Genomic DNA, 19,251 nt, shown 5'->3' on the forward strand with positions numbered 1-19,251 from the left:
CATATAGGTATTACCAATGAATAGTGCGGCAAAGGTATTTTAAATGAATGCATACTAGACCTTGAGTACAGATATTCTTTTGTTTACGCATATAATGGATGCTACATTGTGAAGGGGATAAGGACTGGTTGCTGCTGCTGCTGCTAAGTCGCTTCAGTTGTGTCCGACTCTGTGCAACCCCATAGACAGCAGCCCACCAGGCTCCCCCATCCCTGGGATCCCCAAGCAAGAACACTGGAGTGGGTTGCCATTTCCTTCTCCAATGCATGAAAGTGAAGTTGCTCAGTCGTGTCCGACTCTTAGCGACCTCATGGACTGCAGCCTACCAGGCTCCTTTGTCCATGGGATTTTCCAGGCAAAAGTACTGGAGTGGGGTGCCATCGCCTTCTCCGAAGGACTGGTTTTAAATGTCACTTGAAGAAGACATCATTTGGCCCTATGTGATAAATTTTTTATATAACATATTGCCAAATACATAGTCCTTTTTTTTTAATAATAGATAACCAGTCCTTATCTATTATTAAAAAAAAATGGACTATGTATTTGGCAATGTGTTATATAAAAAAAAAAATTTATCACATAGGGCCAAGTGATGTCTTCTTCAAGTGACATTTAAAACTTGATCTTTTGAAAATACTTTAATTCCCACACATCCCACAGTATACAAGGTCAGTACAGGTATCATACAGCTCACACTCATATGGAGCACGCTAGTTTGCAGTAAGTATCGCATTAGTAATATCAATTAGTTATGAAAGTCTACCTTTTGTTGTCAGAATTTCTGCAAGCATTATGCGTAAGCTGAGAGACTGGATGCTCTTCGAAGGAAGGAGACAGAGCACCAGAACCCGAGAACACGTCTGCAGAAATCTTACTTCATCATTTGAGTTCCTCAAGCAAGAATGCAACACAAAAGGCCTCGGCTGCTCTTCATGTCTGAAAAAATAAATACATGAACAGAGGGAAAAGGAAGGAAAGAAATTTCTAGAAACAATTTGGTCATGTACCATTAGGTTAAAAAAAAACTTCAAATGGGCAACACGTTCAGTTTTAACAACTATGTTCACTCGTAGACTATCAATAGTCAATAATTTTCTCAACCACAGATTAATCTGGAAAAATGGGCTTTTGGGATTTCTAACCTTAAGTAGCATGAACGGTTATACAGAACTCCCAAATCATAGCAACAACTATCCAGAAAGGGGTGAGTGTCTCTTTAATTAGATTTTAAAACCTTCTAGCTCTCTTTTTAAATGTCATCTAGAGTTTCCTTTAAAAAAAAAAAAAATCTAACAAAGCATAAACCAGGGTCACCAGGTCCTGACAGCATCCTTCTGCCAGCGTCCTTACTGCAATTCCTAGTACTTACCTCTGGGTTCTCGTGCCTTGAGTAAGCAAAAGGACGTTAACCTTCCATACATTTTATATACGCAGCATTACTTAATCTTCCCAGCTACATCAAGAAGTGTGTATTATCATCGCCATTTTACAGATGAGAATATTAAGGATCTGAATGATCGAGTGAACAGTCCAAAGTCACAGAGGTAATTAATGGTAGAAGTAATTCAAGTTCTGCTCTGACTCGCACATCCCCAACTCTTTAACATAAAGCCAGAATTAGAGATTAAGATGAAAAGGAAAAAAAAAAAAATTCAGAGATAAAAAGAAAAATATGTGAAGAAAAGCATTATTTTGTCCCTTAAACAGCATGCCTGGGCTTTCTGAGTAAAAAGAATACACAGACTGTAAAAAGGAGGCTATGAAATTAAAAATGCTATTGATTTAATAGCATAAAAACAATCATTTTTAAATTTCCCTGAAACATGCTAGAACAAGACAGATGGGGCAAAGGAAGAGGAAACAGGCCAGAATTAAGTGTGATCTGGATTGACTTAGAGCAGCCAACAGCATGTTGGCTGGGAAATAAATACAGGCTGACCGGAAAGCTGCCGCCACACAATTGCCCAACAGTCAACCAGAGGATGTGTCGCTTTTATTAATGCAATTTATTATTCTCTTGCCTGACTGTGGCCAATTCAACTGGGTGCCTCCTGGCTGCCACTGTCATTTTGCAGTCAATGGAAATCTGCACCCCAATGGCGATTTCCAGGGCGAAGGCACAGTTTATCTGGGGCAGGTGAGTGCAGAGATAACCACAGAACCTAGATGCATTTCTGCCCAATCTCATTGTGTGATGTGTAGAAGGTGATGCACAATCAGATATTAGATCCCCAGCATTCACCTCCAGGGCACCACCATCTATATGCAAAACACCAGTGACCTACTGGCACTTTTCCAAATATCCATAATCTCAGAGAACAGTGATAGAGTTCCTTCCTTTAATAAGAATCATCAACTAGAGCTTCTAGGCATAGCCCAGACACCAATAAATCTATCCTTGGCACAAGAAAACTGGAGGTCCAAACAGAAGGCACTTCTAAAATGCAATCAAGTCTCTGTTTCTATTATTCTGATGCTTACTCATAATATCTTTATATAATCCACAAAGGCAGTCATTTCGCAAGCTGGTAAATAAATGTCTCAATGAAAAATATATTCTCATGTTGAAATCAGATAATCATAAAAACACGCCATTTCTCTAACCACTTGCTCTTCTCCCAAACCTAAATTCATCAGTCTTCTAACTGGAATAAAACAATGATCTAAAAATATTGTCCTCTATTGAGCCATAATTTAAATACTTGAAAATGAGCTTCCACTGATAACAGTATCCACCAGACAGAACTAGGGAGTGCTTTATGGAGCAGATGCCATAGCCGATTAGGTGCTGCACGGGGCTCAGAACACTCAGGAGAGGTTGAAGCTTCTGAGACTCCAGCAAGATGACCCTTATAACTTCCTCATCGGTTCACATACCCCCTCCTTACTGGAAGTTACTTTCTCTAAAAACAATGGTTTTCAAAGGGTGGTCTGCAGGCTCCCGTGTGTCCCCCAGACACTGTCAGGAGGTCTGTGAGGTCCAAACCCTATTCACAGCAACGAAACAATTCCACGTGTCTCGCCTGCTCTCACGAGTTGTAGTGGAGTTTCCCAGAGGCGACAGGCTGTGTGGTGACCTTGTCACTCTTGACGGTGAGTGGAAAGCATACTGTGCATTCTTACGCTTAAAGTCTTAGTGTAATATCTGATATGATAAATATTGACAGATACGATGAGTGCTGAGCTGGTAAATGTTTAACAATTGGCTCTCCAAAGGGGAGAAAAGCTCCCATTTGGAGCATTTGCCCCATTTCACGGGGTCAGTACTCCCGCCGTGGCCAATTACAAAGTGACAAGGTGGTGCTCACTGACCTCAGTGCTGCTCCTGCGCCAGCACAAGCCGGCCCCGGGACCCCACGGCCGTAACCCACACAGACTAAAGCTCTTTCAGGTCCTCGACAACCTTCAAGAGCACAGGGCTATCCTCAGACCAGGAAAACTGAAAACCGCTGCTCCACAGTAAATTTTTCAAACTGTGGATTGGGACTCACAAGGAAGAAGATAAAATTCAATCTCAGATGCCATTTTTTTTAATGGTAAAGAACCAAAAAAAAAAATCAAAGTTATCATAAGTAAAGAGCATTATTTGATGAAACTGGATCACAATATAAAAAGTATTCCCAACTCTCACACTATTCTTAACCCGCTATATTGTAATACAAAATAAAAAGTTTAACAAATTTTTTTAATGTATCCGTTTTATTTTTAAAATCTGCAAAAAATGTGGACATGTACACACTGCTCTATTTAAAATGGATAACTGACAAGGACTTACTGTAGAGCACAGGAAATTCTGCTCAATGTTATGTGGCAGTCTGGATGGGAGGGGAGTTTGGGGGAGAACAGATACATGTATATGCATGGCTGAGTCCCTTTGGTGTCCATCTGAAACTATCACAATATTGTCAATCGGCTATACTCCAATGCAAAATAAGTAGTTTAAAAGAATAGGCATACAGTGGCCCTGTGGATTCTGGCCTCGTGAACCTAAGCTGGGTGAGCGTGGGGAGAGAGATGACTCCTGGACAGCTGCCGCCGCACGACCCCCCTTAACAGCCAGGAGCCCCCACAACCTCACAGGCAGGGCAGCAAGTGCTCGCAGACCAATCCACAAGACAGGGCTTCTTACAAGGAGGAGAGCTACCACCTGCCCGAGGAGGATGCCTCTGCTTCCTCATCCCCTTACATATTTTGCAAATACTTTCTCTTCTCCCCTAAAATAGAGGCAGCGCTATATCAGTGAGAAGAGGCCCCAGAAACTGCTGGGACCCTGCTCCTACTCCAACTGAGACTGTATCCAGTAGGCAGAAGCCGACTCGCTGCAGTGAGACTGCTCTTTATGGCCAGGTTAGAGGTGCTATGAGTTGTCATGCTCTCACTCAGGCTAGAGTGAGACAGACGTTTAGGATCCTATCAGCAAACCTAAGGGAATAACGATTTGTTATGAGCACCGAGGTCTTGTTGAAGTCTTCTTCCAAAGGCAGAGTCACCTCTCAGGCACAAACCTTTCCTGGCTAATAGTACAAAAGGCTGACAAGCCTGAGTACTGGCAATTTTCACATGAAAACACCTTCTCTAATCATGGCCTGCATGATCCATACGGAGTTCCTTTTAAAAATCAAGTTTTGGGATACTACGATGCAACAGAGCTCTTAACACAGGACTCACAAAAAGAAACATGAACTTTATTTAAACTTTCTCGAAAACTGAAAACTCACTGACACTCTTCAGAGTGTATAACAACTATATTTAAATGTTCTGTTTCTAGGCACCTTTAACGCTACTAAATAACTTCATGATAGTGCTGGCTCTGTAAAATTAATCTCACTGCTTCAGCTATTTACAAAATCAAACAGGTCTATACAGTGGTTTTCTGGTAAAAAAAAACTTTTTATTTGCTCTATCAGAACATTATAATGATTCCCCACAATGTCAACATTTGCAGCCAAGGACCAATAAGAGGGTGAATATGCTAGAGTTCTGTCTTGACTCTGACCCCTTTTCTCAACAAGGAAAATACTTTAACGTGAGTAAAGGGAGGAGAGGTTGTTCCCACTGTAACAGCTACCTGGCACTCGCCGCCTTCAGGTCACAGAAGTGAGTGAGCAAAGCTCGCACGACATCGTTGCAGACGACTTTGACCACGTCCATGTGGCTCAGCCGGTGGCGCAGCTGTCTGGCGACTTCCCAGAAATCCTCGGACAGCAGGTGGTAGAGCCGGCCCTCGTCTCTGCTGAGGTTTCCGTACCAGGACAGGATGTAGTCTCTGTAGCTGTAGTCAAACACTACCAGGAAGAGAAAGACCGCGCGTCAAACGCGGGCGAGGGCCGCAGACACTGAGAGAGCGCTCCTGCTGTCTGCTGCTATTTAACAGTCGCTTTAAAATATAAAGAGTGGAGAGCAAAACAAGGGAAGACACACCGTTTCCTAAAACCTTTCAAAACGAGGGATTCTTATCTAACTCGAATTTTGGGGGTGTGGAGACCCGAAGTACTAGATTTTCTTGGATAGCCCAATCTTTAAATAGTCTATCTTGGTACCCAACTCCCTGATTGGGTGTTTAATTTCAAATTGCTCTAGATGGGTGGAAATCACAAGGAAGTTGCTTTTTTCTGTTCAACACAAGTAAGAGCTGAACAAAAACATTAAAATTGTTCGAGAGATTGCCATATTAGATGATGAATGCACCATCATAAGAAATTTCAACACAAGTGGAGCATTTAATGGACAAGGATGACATGGAAGAAGTACTTCCTGAGATGGTAAGCTGGGTTACACGACCTCCAGGCTTTCACATCCTTTTATCCTCCTTCTGGGCATCCCAGTGCCAAGCAGCAAGAGCGTGAGGACACACACTTTGCCAATAAAAACACTGCTAAGTTCTTCATGCGCAATTCCTTCTCTCTTACTCTTCTATTAAATGAAAAGTTTTCACGCCACAGGATTTTTAGCTAATAGCAAGTAAATCTGCAAACTGAAGCGTTTGGAAAATAGAAGCATTTTTTTCTTTCATTAAAATTTAATTTCAAATTAAAGCAGGAAATTAAGAGCAATTATAAGAGACTTAATGCTTAAAACTAAGATCTTTTCAACATGCTAAAGGATTTATGTGAAGGCCATATTCACCTATATAATGTTTCATTACATTTGTTAACCACATTGCATATTCTGATTACTGTAACTCTAAAACACTCCTTTTGATAATACATTTTGGTGAGAAATGGATAAAAATGAATATTGGCAAAAATCTGTACTTAGTAATAGAGATATGTGCTAGTCACAGGTGTATCTTCTTTCAATAGTTCATCAGCACCCCTCTTCAAACTAAGTATCATAAAAATATAAAAGTACAAAACAAAGACACGATTCTATGTGTTATATAACTACAGACACTCATTCATGCAAGTGCAAAAAAACCCAAAATATTTTAAAATATATCATCTGTGTCAATTCAAGGAGACAGAGAAATTCATGATAGTAAAATCATTTTGTATTCTTCATTAAGAAATATGCATGAGTAATGTAACAAACCACAGTAAGAAATGAAAAAACACTTATTCTCACTGCCAAGCAAACAGCTTTTCTTCTAAAGGCGTAACAGCTAACAAAAAATTCAACACTGTTATGACTTAAATACATCTATTTTCTAGGACTGCTCTTCAAGAAATAAGCAGGTAAGAGGGGATCACAGAAGATTAGAGAGAATGGAATAACATGATTAGAACTTCAGTTTTAGTTAGATTAATCTGAAAAGACGATTTAGGGTAACAAGAGAGAAATACTAGAGGTGAGGAGACCAGTTTAAAAGCTACCGTTTAGTCTAGAAAATGTTGGAGAAGGAAATGGCAACCCACTCCAGTGTTCTTGCCTGGAGAATCCCAGGGACGGGGAAGCCTGGTGGGCTGCGGTCTCTGGGGTCGCACAGAGTGGGACACGACTGAAGCGACTTAGCAGCAGCAGCAGCCGTCTAGAAAATGTGATGTTAGGTAAATCTCTATCTATAAATGTTCAGAACAAGGAATGACTCCGTCTAAGTAAACAGTACGAGAGAGAGAGCCATTTTCCACCTCTGCCTTCTCCCCACGGTAACTCAGGCACAGTCTTCCATGCCCAAGAGGGTAGAGCCCCACAGGTCATAAGTGGTCCATGACCAGAGTCTCTTGGAACAAAGAAACAGTCATTCAACCAGGAACTGCCCTAGTGATGATGACAATAACAACAATTCCATTGATCACATAGATGTCCCTCTGTGGTTTGCAAAGTTTTCAAAAATGCAATTAGTAATTACTCTCTGTGTGCAGAAGAAAAGTCATCTTCTGGGAAGATCTGAGGTTATTAGCTTATGTCACTGGTGGATCTATTGATTTATTCAAGAAAAATGAACACGTATTTCATACCACTGGGTAAAGAGACATGAACTAGATAAGTTGAGCCTATAGAGAGGGGGAAAGCCATGCTCTTTGAGGTACCAGCTATGCTTCTTTTGTGTCAGCATCTAATCCTTGGACAGTTTGAGTTCTACTGAGCAAACAGCAGGTACTTGATAATTGCTGAATTACATTTCCTGCCCACATTACTGAGATAATTCAGGGCAGTACAGTGAAAATTGGGCTGCAGATCTAGTGAGATTTAATAGTAAGTCAAAAAGACTTTTAAAAGTCTACCTTCTGCCAGTTTTCCAGGAAATGTAACTTGAGGAGAAAAGCTTTTAAGGGTATCTGATATAGAAGAGTAGTTGCCAGTTCTCTCCTAACTTCATACTTAACACTGTATTTTCATCTGGAAAACCTCAGACTTTTTTTTTGTATATAATAATCAAAACTGTCAGTTTTTAGAAATTTGATTTTTAAAACATATTTTTAAAACTTTAATTTGATCAAAATATAGTCTCTTTTAAACTTTAATATGTGTAATTACACTTACTCATCCCCATTTCCAGACATATAACACTGTACCCGCCACAGTCCCCTTTCAATCATCTTTAATACAAGTTCCACGTCTCTGTCCTTCATTCTTTTGTCAAGGTTGGCCAAGATCCCTTAATTTGGTTAACTGGTTTGTCCATGAGCAAGCCTGAGTATATTTATTCCCAACACACTTTCTCTACGTATATCTATTAACAAAAGAAAAAAAAAAAAAAAAGGCTTCCTGACACCTACTTCAAGTAACAATGAACAACAGATTCTTGCTTCATATCGTGGAAGTACCCCACTAAGCTGGCTAGTTTCATGCGATCTGCAAATTCCTGCTTAATCAATGTTTAGATCCCATTCATTTAACTGAAACATGGATGTACTGGGGGGCTTCCCTGGTGACTCAGTGGTAAAAGAATCTGCCTGCCAATGCAGGAGACATGGGTTTGTTCCCAGGGTCGGGAAGATCCCCAGGAGAAGGGCATGGCAACCCACTCTGGTATTCTTGCCTGGAGAATCCCAAGGACAGAGAAGCCTGGCGGGCTACAGTCCATGGGGCCACAAAGAGTCAGACACAGTTTGCTGACTAAACAACAACTGAATGTATTTACTATGTCTTCAAGTAAAAATTCATGATGAAAAAAATCCAAATGGCATCAGAGAGAGGATAGATAAATTTGCTGGAAATTACTATTTTCCTTTTACAACATAATGAATTGCTTCCCGTGGTAATTATATACCCTCACTTAATCCTTACCTTCTTTCAGAGCTTTGTCCATATTATGAGAAATGACTACCCTTCTAGACTGAACTGACTCATTTGAGTCTCCATACACAGGACTCTGAAATATAAGAAGAAAAAAAGATACAGATTACTGAATAAATCACATAAATATAAAACCAAAAGTATGAAAAACCATTTAAACAGACGTTAAAATATTGCTTAACAGATTATAAGGTTCTTCTGGAAAAGTAAATACGTGCTTAAGGTTAAGAAATTTTTGAAAAAGAATTAAGGAAGGATTTTCCCTGGCAGATATCAAGACAGCATGATGCTAGCGTAGAAATAAACAACTGAATGGTAGAAAGTACAAAAACATCTATACAGAAATGCAAATATATGAGAATTAAGAACATAATGAGAAAAATACTTCATATACTAATAACTCCAAACTGATTAAAGAGCTAAATATTTTCTTAACTAAAAATGTATTTAAAGGAAAACAAAGGAGATGCTGTGTTTAATCCTGGGATGGAGAAGCACTCTCCAAAATAAGACACAAAAAGAGTTATAAAGGAAAAGAAACCTGACAAATACAACTACATAAAATAGGAAATTCCTGTTTGACAAAAGATAACTATAAAATATAACTGACAGACAACACCTGCAAGATGTGTAACAAAGGACTATTATTTCATACATACAGAGATCCCGAAACAAGAAAAATAACTCAAAAGAAAAAACCAGGCAAAGAAATTAAAAGGGCAATCATAAAAGATAAACACCAATTTATGAAAAAAAAATTGCAACCTCTTTTTTCAATGAAGAAATGCAAATAAGTGCAATGAGACCCCACCAGACTGACAAAGCGGGGGCAAAGTGTCATCTAACCTAATGTTGGCAAAGACATGTGGAAATGGCCATTTTCATTCATAGTGAGGGGAAACGTCCATTTCTAAAAGCTTTTAAGAAAACAGCTGAGCGCATATCAAAATTTAAAAGCACTCTGTTTATTCAGCAATTCTACTTCTAGGAATTCAGCTAAGATAAAATACTTGCACATTAAAAAAAAAAGTACACATACCAAGACTTTCACTGCTATATTGACTCTAAGGGAAGAAACTGGAAATAAATCAAGTTTATCAGTTCAGTTCAGTTGCTCAATCATGTCCAACTCTTTGCGACCCCATGGACTGCAGCACACCAGGCTTCCCTGTCCATCACCAACTCCCAGAATCGAGTGTATATCAATAATCAAAGAGTTAAATTGTGATGGTTCATGTTTTAGAATATAATGCAGCCATGAAAAAAGAATGAATTAGGGATACATATGCCTTCATGAAAAGTTTTCCATGATGGAAAATGTTTGGAAACACATATGCTAAACAATTAAAAATGGTTTCTTCCTCCATATATGTCTGTATAACCCAATTTAAAATTTTAATTATAAAAAAGTACTAGTTGGCAAAAACAGAGAGGCAACATGCAGGATTTAAATCCCACTATCAGGCAGCTAAGGGTACTTTAAAGAGAAAAGCTTTTTAATTGATCACATTCCAAAGTGATCAAAAGTATATGTATATTGTAAGCATATGCTGGACCATGAAGAAGGCTGAGTGCTGAAGAACTGATGCTATAGAACTGTGGTGTTGGAGAAGACTCTCGAGACTCCCTTGGACTGCAAGGAGATCCAACCAGTCAATCCTAAAGGAAATAAATCCTGAATATTCATTGGAGGGACTGGTGCTGAAGCTGAAGCTCCAATACTTTGGCCACCTGATGTGAAGAGCTGACTCATTAGAAAAGACCCAGATACTGGGAAAGAGTGGAGGTGGGAGGACAAGGGGACAACAGAGGATGAGATGATTGGATGGCATCACCGACTTAATGCACATGAGTTTGAGCAAACTCTGGGAGATGGTGAAGGACAGGGAAGCCTGGCATTCTAGAGTCCATAGAGTCACAGTCGGACACGACTGAGCAACTGAACAACAAATACTGCATTGGGTGTACTTATTGGTTTCAGGGGCTTCCCTGGTGGCTCAGTTGATAAAGAATCCACCTGCAATGCAGAGGACCCGGGTTTGATCTCTGGGTGGGGAAGATCCCCTGGAGAAGGAAATGGCAACCCACTCCAGCCTTTTTGCCAGGGAAATCTCGTGGACAGAGGAGCCTGGCAGGCTACGGTCCATGGGGTTGCAAGAATCTTACATGACTTTGTGACTAAACCACCACCACCACCACTGGTTTCAGAGCATAAAAAGAAGCTAGTTATTAGTGGAACGTAGAGAACTTTTTTGTGCATGGGAAATATTACAAGTGCTTGACTACACAGGCACCATCACTCTAGAGGTCTCAATGGCTAAGGGCCCTATCAGCTTCATTCAATAAACGAGGGTGAGGAAAGCCCTCTGTTCTCAGGCAGCCCCCTAACACAGCTGCAAACCAACCCCTGGCCCTGGCCCACCGAACCCTGAGAGCAGAATTTCCAATGCTTAGCTTAGTTTCACACTATCTGTGGGTCAAACGCCGAGACTATCATCCACTTTTGTGATCACTGTTACTAAAAAAAAAAGTCTTAGTGTTAAGATTCCTTAGTTGAAATACTTTCAAAAGCCTTAAGATGTATGTGTTACACTCAGAAAAGAATCCCTTTAGGCTACAAACTGGGCTTCCCGGTGGCTCAGATGGTAAAGCATCTACCTGCAGTGCAGGAGACCCAGGCTCAACCCCTGGGTCGGGAAGATCCCCTGAAAGAGGGAATGGTAACCCACTCCAGTATTCTTGCCCGGGAAACCCCATGGACAGAGAAGCCTGGCAGGCTACGGTCCATGGGGTTACAAAGAGTCGGACACGAATGAGTGACTAACACATATATACAACGCTACAAATTAATACATAACATTCAACACTTTCTCAAGGAATCATTAAAAAAAAAGACAAAACCCTTAATCATAATCGTATAGACAAAAGCCATTTTATCCTAAAAGAAATACACTCTCATCTATCAAAAACTACTTTCTAGTTTCTGAGTAACTTGTTATAAAATTAAATGGTCAGGACATTTTACCGTAATTTGTAAAATTTTAGTTCATGAAAGGAAAAGACTGAAGAAATGAGAAGAATTTTTAAATTCTAGTGCTTTTTAGAACATCAGGCAGGTATTTAAACAACTTAATACCGATACAGCACTATACTGATAAATAACTTTAACCACAACTTCTCAAGCCTTTGGCGAACACTGTGGTATAGTTTTCCAAATATAGGTACAGCAGTTTCGTGCACAATACTAACCAGATGATGAAATCACAGCCAAATGACGCTTAATTGAGAAGTTCCTGAATTCGAGTTCTTAAAATGGAAACTGTGTTTAAGGGCTGGGAGAGAAGCAGGTGTGAATATGACAACACATGCCCGTCTGAGCATATTTTGTACTTAAGTGTCTATCTTTACAGCTTCCTTCAGAACAATTTTGTGCTTATTTTTTACCTTTCCTTTCTCTCCCTAGTTACAGCTTTCCCAATTCTTACCATCTATCTGCACATTTCTTTTCTGTCTCTGCTTCCCACTTAGACGTAATACCTACAATAAACATGTTTATCCCTACTCACTGTTTTTGAATTAGGCATTTATGTGCTTTAACTTAAAAAGTTTATGAGAATAACATTTTCTATGTTGCTTCTTTCTCTAAAAGCATTATCAGTTTTTCAGTCTGGTTCTGGATTTCCCTGCACGCTGTCCCCCAGGACCCTTATTAGGAAATAATAAAGAGTTCTTCAGCCCTGTCACCCCACAGCCTGATTGAGAGCCTGAAAGTAAGGAGAACAGGAAGATCAAAGAAAACATCACGGGCCCAAAGTAACTGGGTAACCACACATGGAAAGTCCTTTTTTTTAAGGATTTAATATTTCTGGAACCAGAACCTCTTCATGACTAAACTACAACACTAGAGTAGATTAGTCACGGCACACGCCTTTTCTTTCAGGTCACAGAGGGATGGGATTCACAATCAGTCATCATCCCAGGGTGGAGAGAGAGGAGAGGAAGCGGGGAGAAGGCCGGCAGCTAAGACTCAGGCACGTGAGCACAGCTGTGGCCCAGAGGGCTGTGAGTCGAAACCTGCCTTCTCTCTCCTTCCATTTATAGGTGTGAAAAGAGGAACCGCTCACCGCAGAGATGTCCCCAAGAGTTGTGTTCCAATGAACACTCACCCCCGGCTCTACACCTCGCAGTCCCTTCCCCTCCTCAGGGAAAGCCTGCATCACACAACCACTTTCCCAGTAACGCTGGTGCTGTAGAGGGTGAAACACGTGCGCACTGTCCTCAGCCCTCTGCCACAAAGTGTAAGTGACAGGCGGCTTCACCATTCCATCCAGAACTGTGGACTTCGAGTGTCGTCTGAGCGGTCAGCCCTAGCCTGGAGTCTGGCATCAGTATCCCAATACTGGGCTTCCCTGGTGGCTCAGATGGTAAAGAATCCGCCTGCAATGCGGGAGACCTGGGTTCAATTCCTGGGTTGGGACGATCCTCTGGAGGAGGGCATGGCAACTCACTGCAGTATCCTTGCCCGGAGAATCCCATGGACGGAGGAGCCTGGCGGGTTACAGTCCATGGGATCACAAAGAGTTGGACACAACTGAGCACGTGCCAATACTAAGATAGAGGAACATCTGGTGAACCAGAATCCCTGCCATGTAAAAAAGATACACCTTATTCTCCATTTCATTAAGATAAATGAAACTTATCTTCATTTTAAGATTTAAACCTAGCTTGGACCCTACTTGTTGAGGTCATTTTAATCACTCAGTGAGTTCTCTGGAGAGAAAAAGTGAGAAGCCTCAACAAATAATTGCTCATTCTGAAAATGTTCTCCAAAGACAGGGCAAAACCTGAAGGCTTTGCTCCGATATACGAGTCTTAGCATCAGAGAGCAGAAGTCGTATCAACAAGTGCTGTCCTGAGTACCTACGTATCAGCTTTCTGTTTACTTCTGGATGTCAGCTTTAGTCTACAGCCATAATACGCTCCAACTGTCTTCGTGTCAGAATTAAGACACCCTCTCCTGAGGAAACAAGATCTGGAGAGAGAATCCACGCAGACAGCTGGGTACCCTTGACACTATTAGCAAAGAGACAGCCAGGGGTGACTTGGAACCCAGCCGAGACACACACCTCCTTTTCCATTGTTTATGCGGACGACACTGCTTACTGTGTTGCTTCCTGTGGGAGCAGAGACAGGGCTGGTAATTCCTTTCATGCCTATTACCTGGATGACTCAAATAAACAAGTATCTTTCTCCTTCACTATACGCTTTATAATAAAAAAATTTTTTATGTATTTTGATTTATTTTAAAAAAGAAAAAAAAAAGCTGTACAGAGTTGATGGCGTGATGGGCATAATTTCCTGTAAAGCTACTGAAATGGTGATTTATCTTAGGAAAACAAACACAAAACCCCAACCATCATTATCCACACATTGCTGTCACATGGCCCAGTCTTCCCAAGTATTTGCAGCATCAGACAATCTACTGGGATCTTGTGACTAATATTCTCATTCTTAAGCTATGTTATTCTCAAAACCATGGCTCCTTTCAAACCAACCGTATTCTACCTCATCCTCAAAAAATCATGTAATCAAAAGCAAAGAAACAAAACAACCCACACAGATCCCTTCTCAGGAAGACAGGAAGGGACTGAGGTATGGAAAGGCCACCGGACTTGACTGAGACCCTGATGAAAGAGCGTGACGTGAGTGACAAGAGCCCCCCCAGCAATGGCGTCCAGTCTGTAACTGCTGGCTTGAAGAAAGCATTTTGCAGAGTGCCTGGCGCCTAGTGGCAAAGTACAACTATCATCACTAATAAAACTCAAAACGGGATCAACTTTCAACACACTGAGGCTAATCGGTTGGTTGGTTTTAACAGCTGATTGGATGGTTTTCTGAAGGGAAAAGAATCGTGGAAATGAAAGCAAGAGAGAAGGATTGAAAGTTAAATCACCAAAGTTAACACACAACTTAATAGAACATACTGTTCCTGAAGTATTTTTGCCTTTGAGGATGTACTTTCCAGAGAGGAAAGTGTCCATTTCCTGAAGACGTTCTATCGTGTATGGGCCTTTATATTCTCTGTTACTGGTGAAGTATTCAAGTGTTCAAACAAAACCTGGTTTGATCAGAACCAGTTTCTTGGATTGTGCTTTATAATGTTTAACTGTGAACTAAAGAAGGTCTAGTTCACCTTATCGATAGATCAAACTGTATCCAATATATACTGAAAGGTTATCATTTAGGGAGATTGTACTGATAGAAAGTACTGGTTTTTTGTCTTTTCCCCCCTCTTAATCTAGTATAATTTCCATTTTAGATAAAAGAAAGAAAAGCTACTCTCTGAAATTCAAACCTACAAATGTTCTCATATGCTTCAATTTCTTTTAAAATTGCTAGTTCTAATATATCTAGAGAGGGACACATTCTATAAATGTATAGAATTAAAGCAGCCTATTCACACCATTATCCACAGATAATCCCTACTGATATTTTGGTCTATTTCCTCCTAGTTGGTGAGGCCATTTCTTACCATGTAACTGTGGACAACTTACTTTAGCAAGGGCCTCAAGGGCCTCATCCATAAAAGAAAGATAACAATGGGACCTACCTCTTAGGACTGATAAGAGCATTGAATTAATACACATGAAGTGTTTGAAACTGTGCCAGGCAATGTATTATTAATTATAAACTACTCTTGGTACTTTATTTTCATATACTTTGGAAGAAATTACAACCATCACATTCACAGATTTCTGCACCTGGTTTTTCACACTCAGTATTTTATCATGAGCATCTTTTATGTAATAAAGATTTGGAATGTTTTGTTTTGAATGACTTACACTGTATTTTAACCATTTTCTTATTACTGTGTATTTACTTGGTCCTCAATACGTTTTTCCAATTTTCCATAAAAAACCTATTCATTTCCATGCTATCGACCTAAGTGTAGCATTACCAAAACTGTTCTAAACAATACTGGAAGTGTCTATGAACCACACAGTAGATTTGAACTCTGACTTCAAACAACTGTATGCCTCAAGAATGTTGTTCTTATCTTTAAGGAGAGTCCTCTACTAGCCAAGGAGAAACTGATCAAACAACAGGGCATGGTGTGTATCGGATGCAGTGAAGCACAAACTATGCAAAGGTGAACAGGAACAGTCCCTGTCCAGCCTTTTGAACCGATAGTAAGTAACCTACATGCCTTGAAAGTCCAACAATGTGGGGTATTTCCAGATAGGAAAACGAGTAATGGCCGCAAGAGGCAGGTGCAGGTCAGGCCTTCTCTACCCTCGGGGAGCAGTAAAGGAAACCACCCTGTCCTCCAGAAGCATAAATCCCCACCATGATTTCACCTGAAATGAACTTTGGTAAGAGATGAATGGTAGATTACATGGTGAGCAGCTTCCATAGCTTAGTACACACCAGTTATCGGAAGTATTGTTGTGTTCAGGCTAAAGGCCAACCCTGCCTGCACACAAATGTAGGAATCAAGGTTCTGTTTCTATTTTTATAAAGAAAGATAATCAGTTAGGTTAGCTCCTGAGACCAGATTCTATGACTGGGTATGAAATCAATTAGATCTTTTCTCTGAACAAGTATGAAACTCAAGTGTGCTTCAGGCTAGGGCACAATCCCATTATTACTACTAGGGCAGAAGCATATGACATCACATGACAGCAGCAAGGCTTAATTAAGACCCAGAAAAAAGTTGGCTACAGTCCATTCTTGGCCATTTTCTTGCTGTGTTATGATGAATATGTCCATTTCTCTGAGATTCAGTTTAAATAATGTCATTTGAAAATTTTGAATGACATTTGAAAATGTCATTTAAAAATGTCTGTTTAAATAAACAGACATTTATTTATACTAAAGGATTGTTATGCATCCCAGAAGATAATGTGCGTGAAAGGGTTTTTTAAAGTGTAAGACTCTTAGTCGCTCAATCGTTGTCAGACTCTTTGAGACCCACGGACTGTAGCCCACTAGGCTCCTCTGTCCATGGAATTCTCTAGGCAAGGATACTGGAGTGGGTTGCATTTACAAAGCAGTATTCAAATACAGATCATTTTTACAATGCCAAAAGTCATAGTCCAAATTTTTTGCAATGTTAATCAAAGAATGATTATTGTTATATTACATGTGATTAGTGTTATGACATAGCATACTGTCAGACTTGACTATCACAAGCAAATTCCTTTAATAATGTTGTAATAATGTAAAAATGAAAAACCAATTCTTGGTTATTAATCTACTAAAAAAATGATTATTAACGCAAAGGCAAAATCTCTATTAACTAATCAACAGAGGTATTTTTTGAGACAGGTTAACATACTAAGGGTTGTTTTTCCATTCAGTTGGACAAATTAGGCTCATGGGAAGAAAAAAAATGTGCTTCATTTCTAATGTCAAGGACTCAGATCTGAAGCTCCTGAGAAAACACACTCCACTTGATTACAAGAGAAATGTAAGTGTATTTCAAACCAGACACAGATTTAGAAACTGAAATTATAACATGCACTGAACAGTACGCAGGCAGACAGCAGTATGTCTAAACTGGCAAGTACAGAACAAGAGGCTGGGCTGGGGGAGAAGAATGAGGAACAAGCAAAATGGCTTAGGAAAGATCACTGATGACTGGCAGCAGCTTTTTGCATTCCTACAAAGATCTGCGTAAGAAAAATTCTGCAGCCATTTTATCACTGGCTCACACTGTAATTTTGAGCTCATGAGGGAAATCAGACATTTTCACATTTCCATCAATTCATTCAATCATCTAACACGCAATGAGGACTGTGCGTCTGCCACTTAGTTGGGTTCCAGAGACAAAGGTAAATACATTCTCTGTGCTCAAAGGGCTTAATCTATCCCTGATGGAACAGAAGCTCATAATCGAATAACTGATGAGCTTGAACACTGTGGGAGGCTCTGCTTAGGAATTCTAGCGTTCTTCCTATTCTAGGCTCTCTTCTACATTTTGCTCTCCAGCCCAGGTCATGGAAGAAAATCTACTCAAATATGCAATCAATCCAAGAGATCATTTCATAAGAATTCTGAAGTTCAGACACAGTGAAGTAAATTATAAAAATTATTTTCATAAGAGTTCTTACTGAAACCACTGAAATGAAATGGAGAAGATGCCAGCATGATTGCCCCTGCTTCAAAGCTATCATGTAACTCAACAACTCGATGAGTCACACAGAGCTGCTTTTTTTCACAGAGATGCTTTAATGAAAGCAATCACTTTTTTTTTCTTCATTACTGTCCCAAATACCCATAATACCACTCTTATTAAATTTGTTGACTAGCTTTTAAATGAAAACTGGTGATAAAATATTCAGGATCTAGCTGGGAACACATCACATTGGTGATTTGATTCAGTGAGATTTCTAATATTTTCATAGCTCCCTTGAAGCAAAAAGCTGAGCTCCAGGCAGTGGCTTTGATAACATACATGTACTAGATACTGATACGCGTGAGATGGATTACTGCCATAAAAATACTAGATGCAAAAAAAGAAAATACAATTCAATGGAATCCACTCAAAGAGACGGACTTTCACATCCCTTATAACTGGAGGGTAAAAATTATCTACCCCAGCCTAGATCTAGATCATAGAAATTCTTCCATTTCTATATAAAATAAATGTATAGAAATTCAAAGAATAAAACCTTCTCCTTATGAGAAATGTGGTGTTAAAGATAAGCTTCAGTGCAGCAGCCACTCCACCTCTGAGCAGAGAGGACAGGTGGTGAGTGTGGGTCCACAGGACAGGGCCGCCGGATGCAGTTCCCAGTCTTCTCGGTCCCTGCTGACCTCAGGAAGCCCCCAGCCCCTGCTTGGAAACACATTAACTCATTTTCAAGACTCACTTGGGGATTTTGTTCTAATGCAGATTTCTAGATCCTAATTCAGCAACTAGAAGGTATGCCTTTGAAACAGCATTTTTAGCAAGAATTCCTAAATTATTTATGCATCTTTAGACCACATTTGGCGAAACACTGCTAAATGGTAGTGATGACAAAAGATTATGACCCCTGAGAAAAAGCTAGGAAGTTTTATTTCTTGGAAGATTTATTTTAATACAAGAGTGAAAGTGAAAGAAAGTGGAGTTGCTCAGTCATGTCCAACTCTTTGTGACCCCGTGGACTGTAGTCTACCACACTCCTCCGTCCATGGGATTTTCCAGGCAAGGGTACTGGAGTACAGCCATCCTTTGACGTCAATTGGGACAGAGTCACAAAAGACTCACGGAATCTCTTACCACCTCAATAAAATTACTCTCGACACATCCTCCTCCTCACTATCAGCAATCAATCTGCCTCCCACTTACCAAGAAGGTCGAGGTGACCCAGTTTGAAACATCTCAATTCCCTGCCAGCCTCGCGGCCTACGAGCCTCTCTCCCTGCTCCTGTTTCTACCTCCTTCCCGTTAGTCTCGAGCCTGAACCCTGTGCCCTGACCCTGTCCACCCAGACACTGCCCTAGTCTGTTAGCATCCTGTCTCTGGGATCTTCAGGCTCTTCCTCTCTACTTTTCAAGATTTCTCTTTAACCCAAAACTGCGGCT

At 40.3% G+C, this 19,251-nt stretch overlaps 1 protein-coding gene across 6 annotated transcripts in view; it reads right to left on the reverse strand.

The window, feature by feature from the left end:
* SNX25 (sorting nexin 25) overlaps positions 1–19,251 on the reverse strand; it is a 97,298-nt gene that overhangs the window by 57,970 nt on the left and 20,077 nt on the right. For all 6 annotated transcript variants that reach the window (XR_008710127.1, XM_055567398.1, XM_055567400.1 and 3 more), the window contains exons 2-4: positions 8,671–8,755; positions 5,069–5,285; positions 764–936 (exon numbers count right to left, since the gene is read on the reverse strand). Coding sequence is in view for 5 of the 6 variants with exons in the window: in XM_055567398.1 (XP_055423373.1) it covers positions 764–936; positions 5,069–5,285; positions 8,671–8,755 (475 nt within the window). In the remaining variant the exon portion in view is untranslated. The remainder of the gene's footprint in view (positions 1–763; positions 937–5,068; positions 5,286–8,670; positions 8,756–19,251) is intronic.

Source organism: Bubalus kerabau, chromosome 2 (genome assembly GCF_029407905.1).
Source record: "Bubalus kerabau isolate K-KA32 ecotype Philippines breed swamp buffalo chromosome 2, PCC_UOA_SB_1v2, whole genome shotgun sequence".
Taxonomy (NCBI): Eukaryota; Metazoa; Chordata; class Mammalia; order Artiodactyla; family Bovidae; genus Bubalus; species Bubalus kerabau.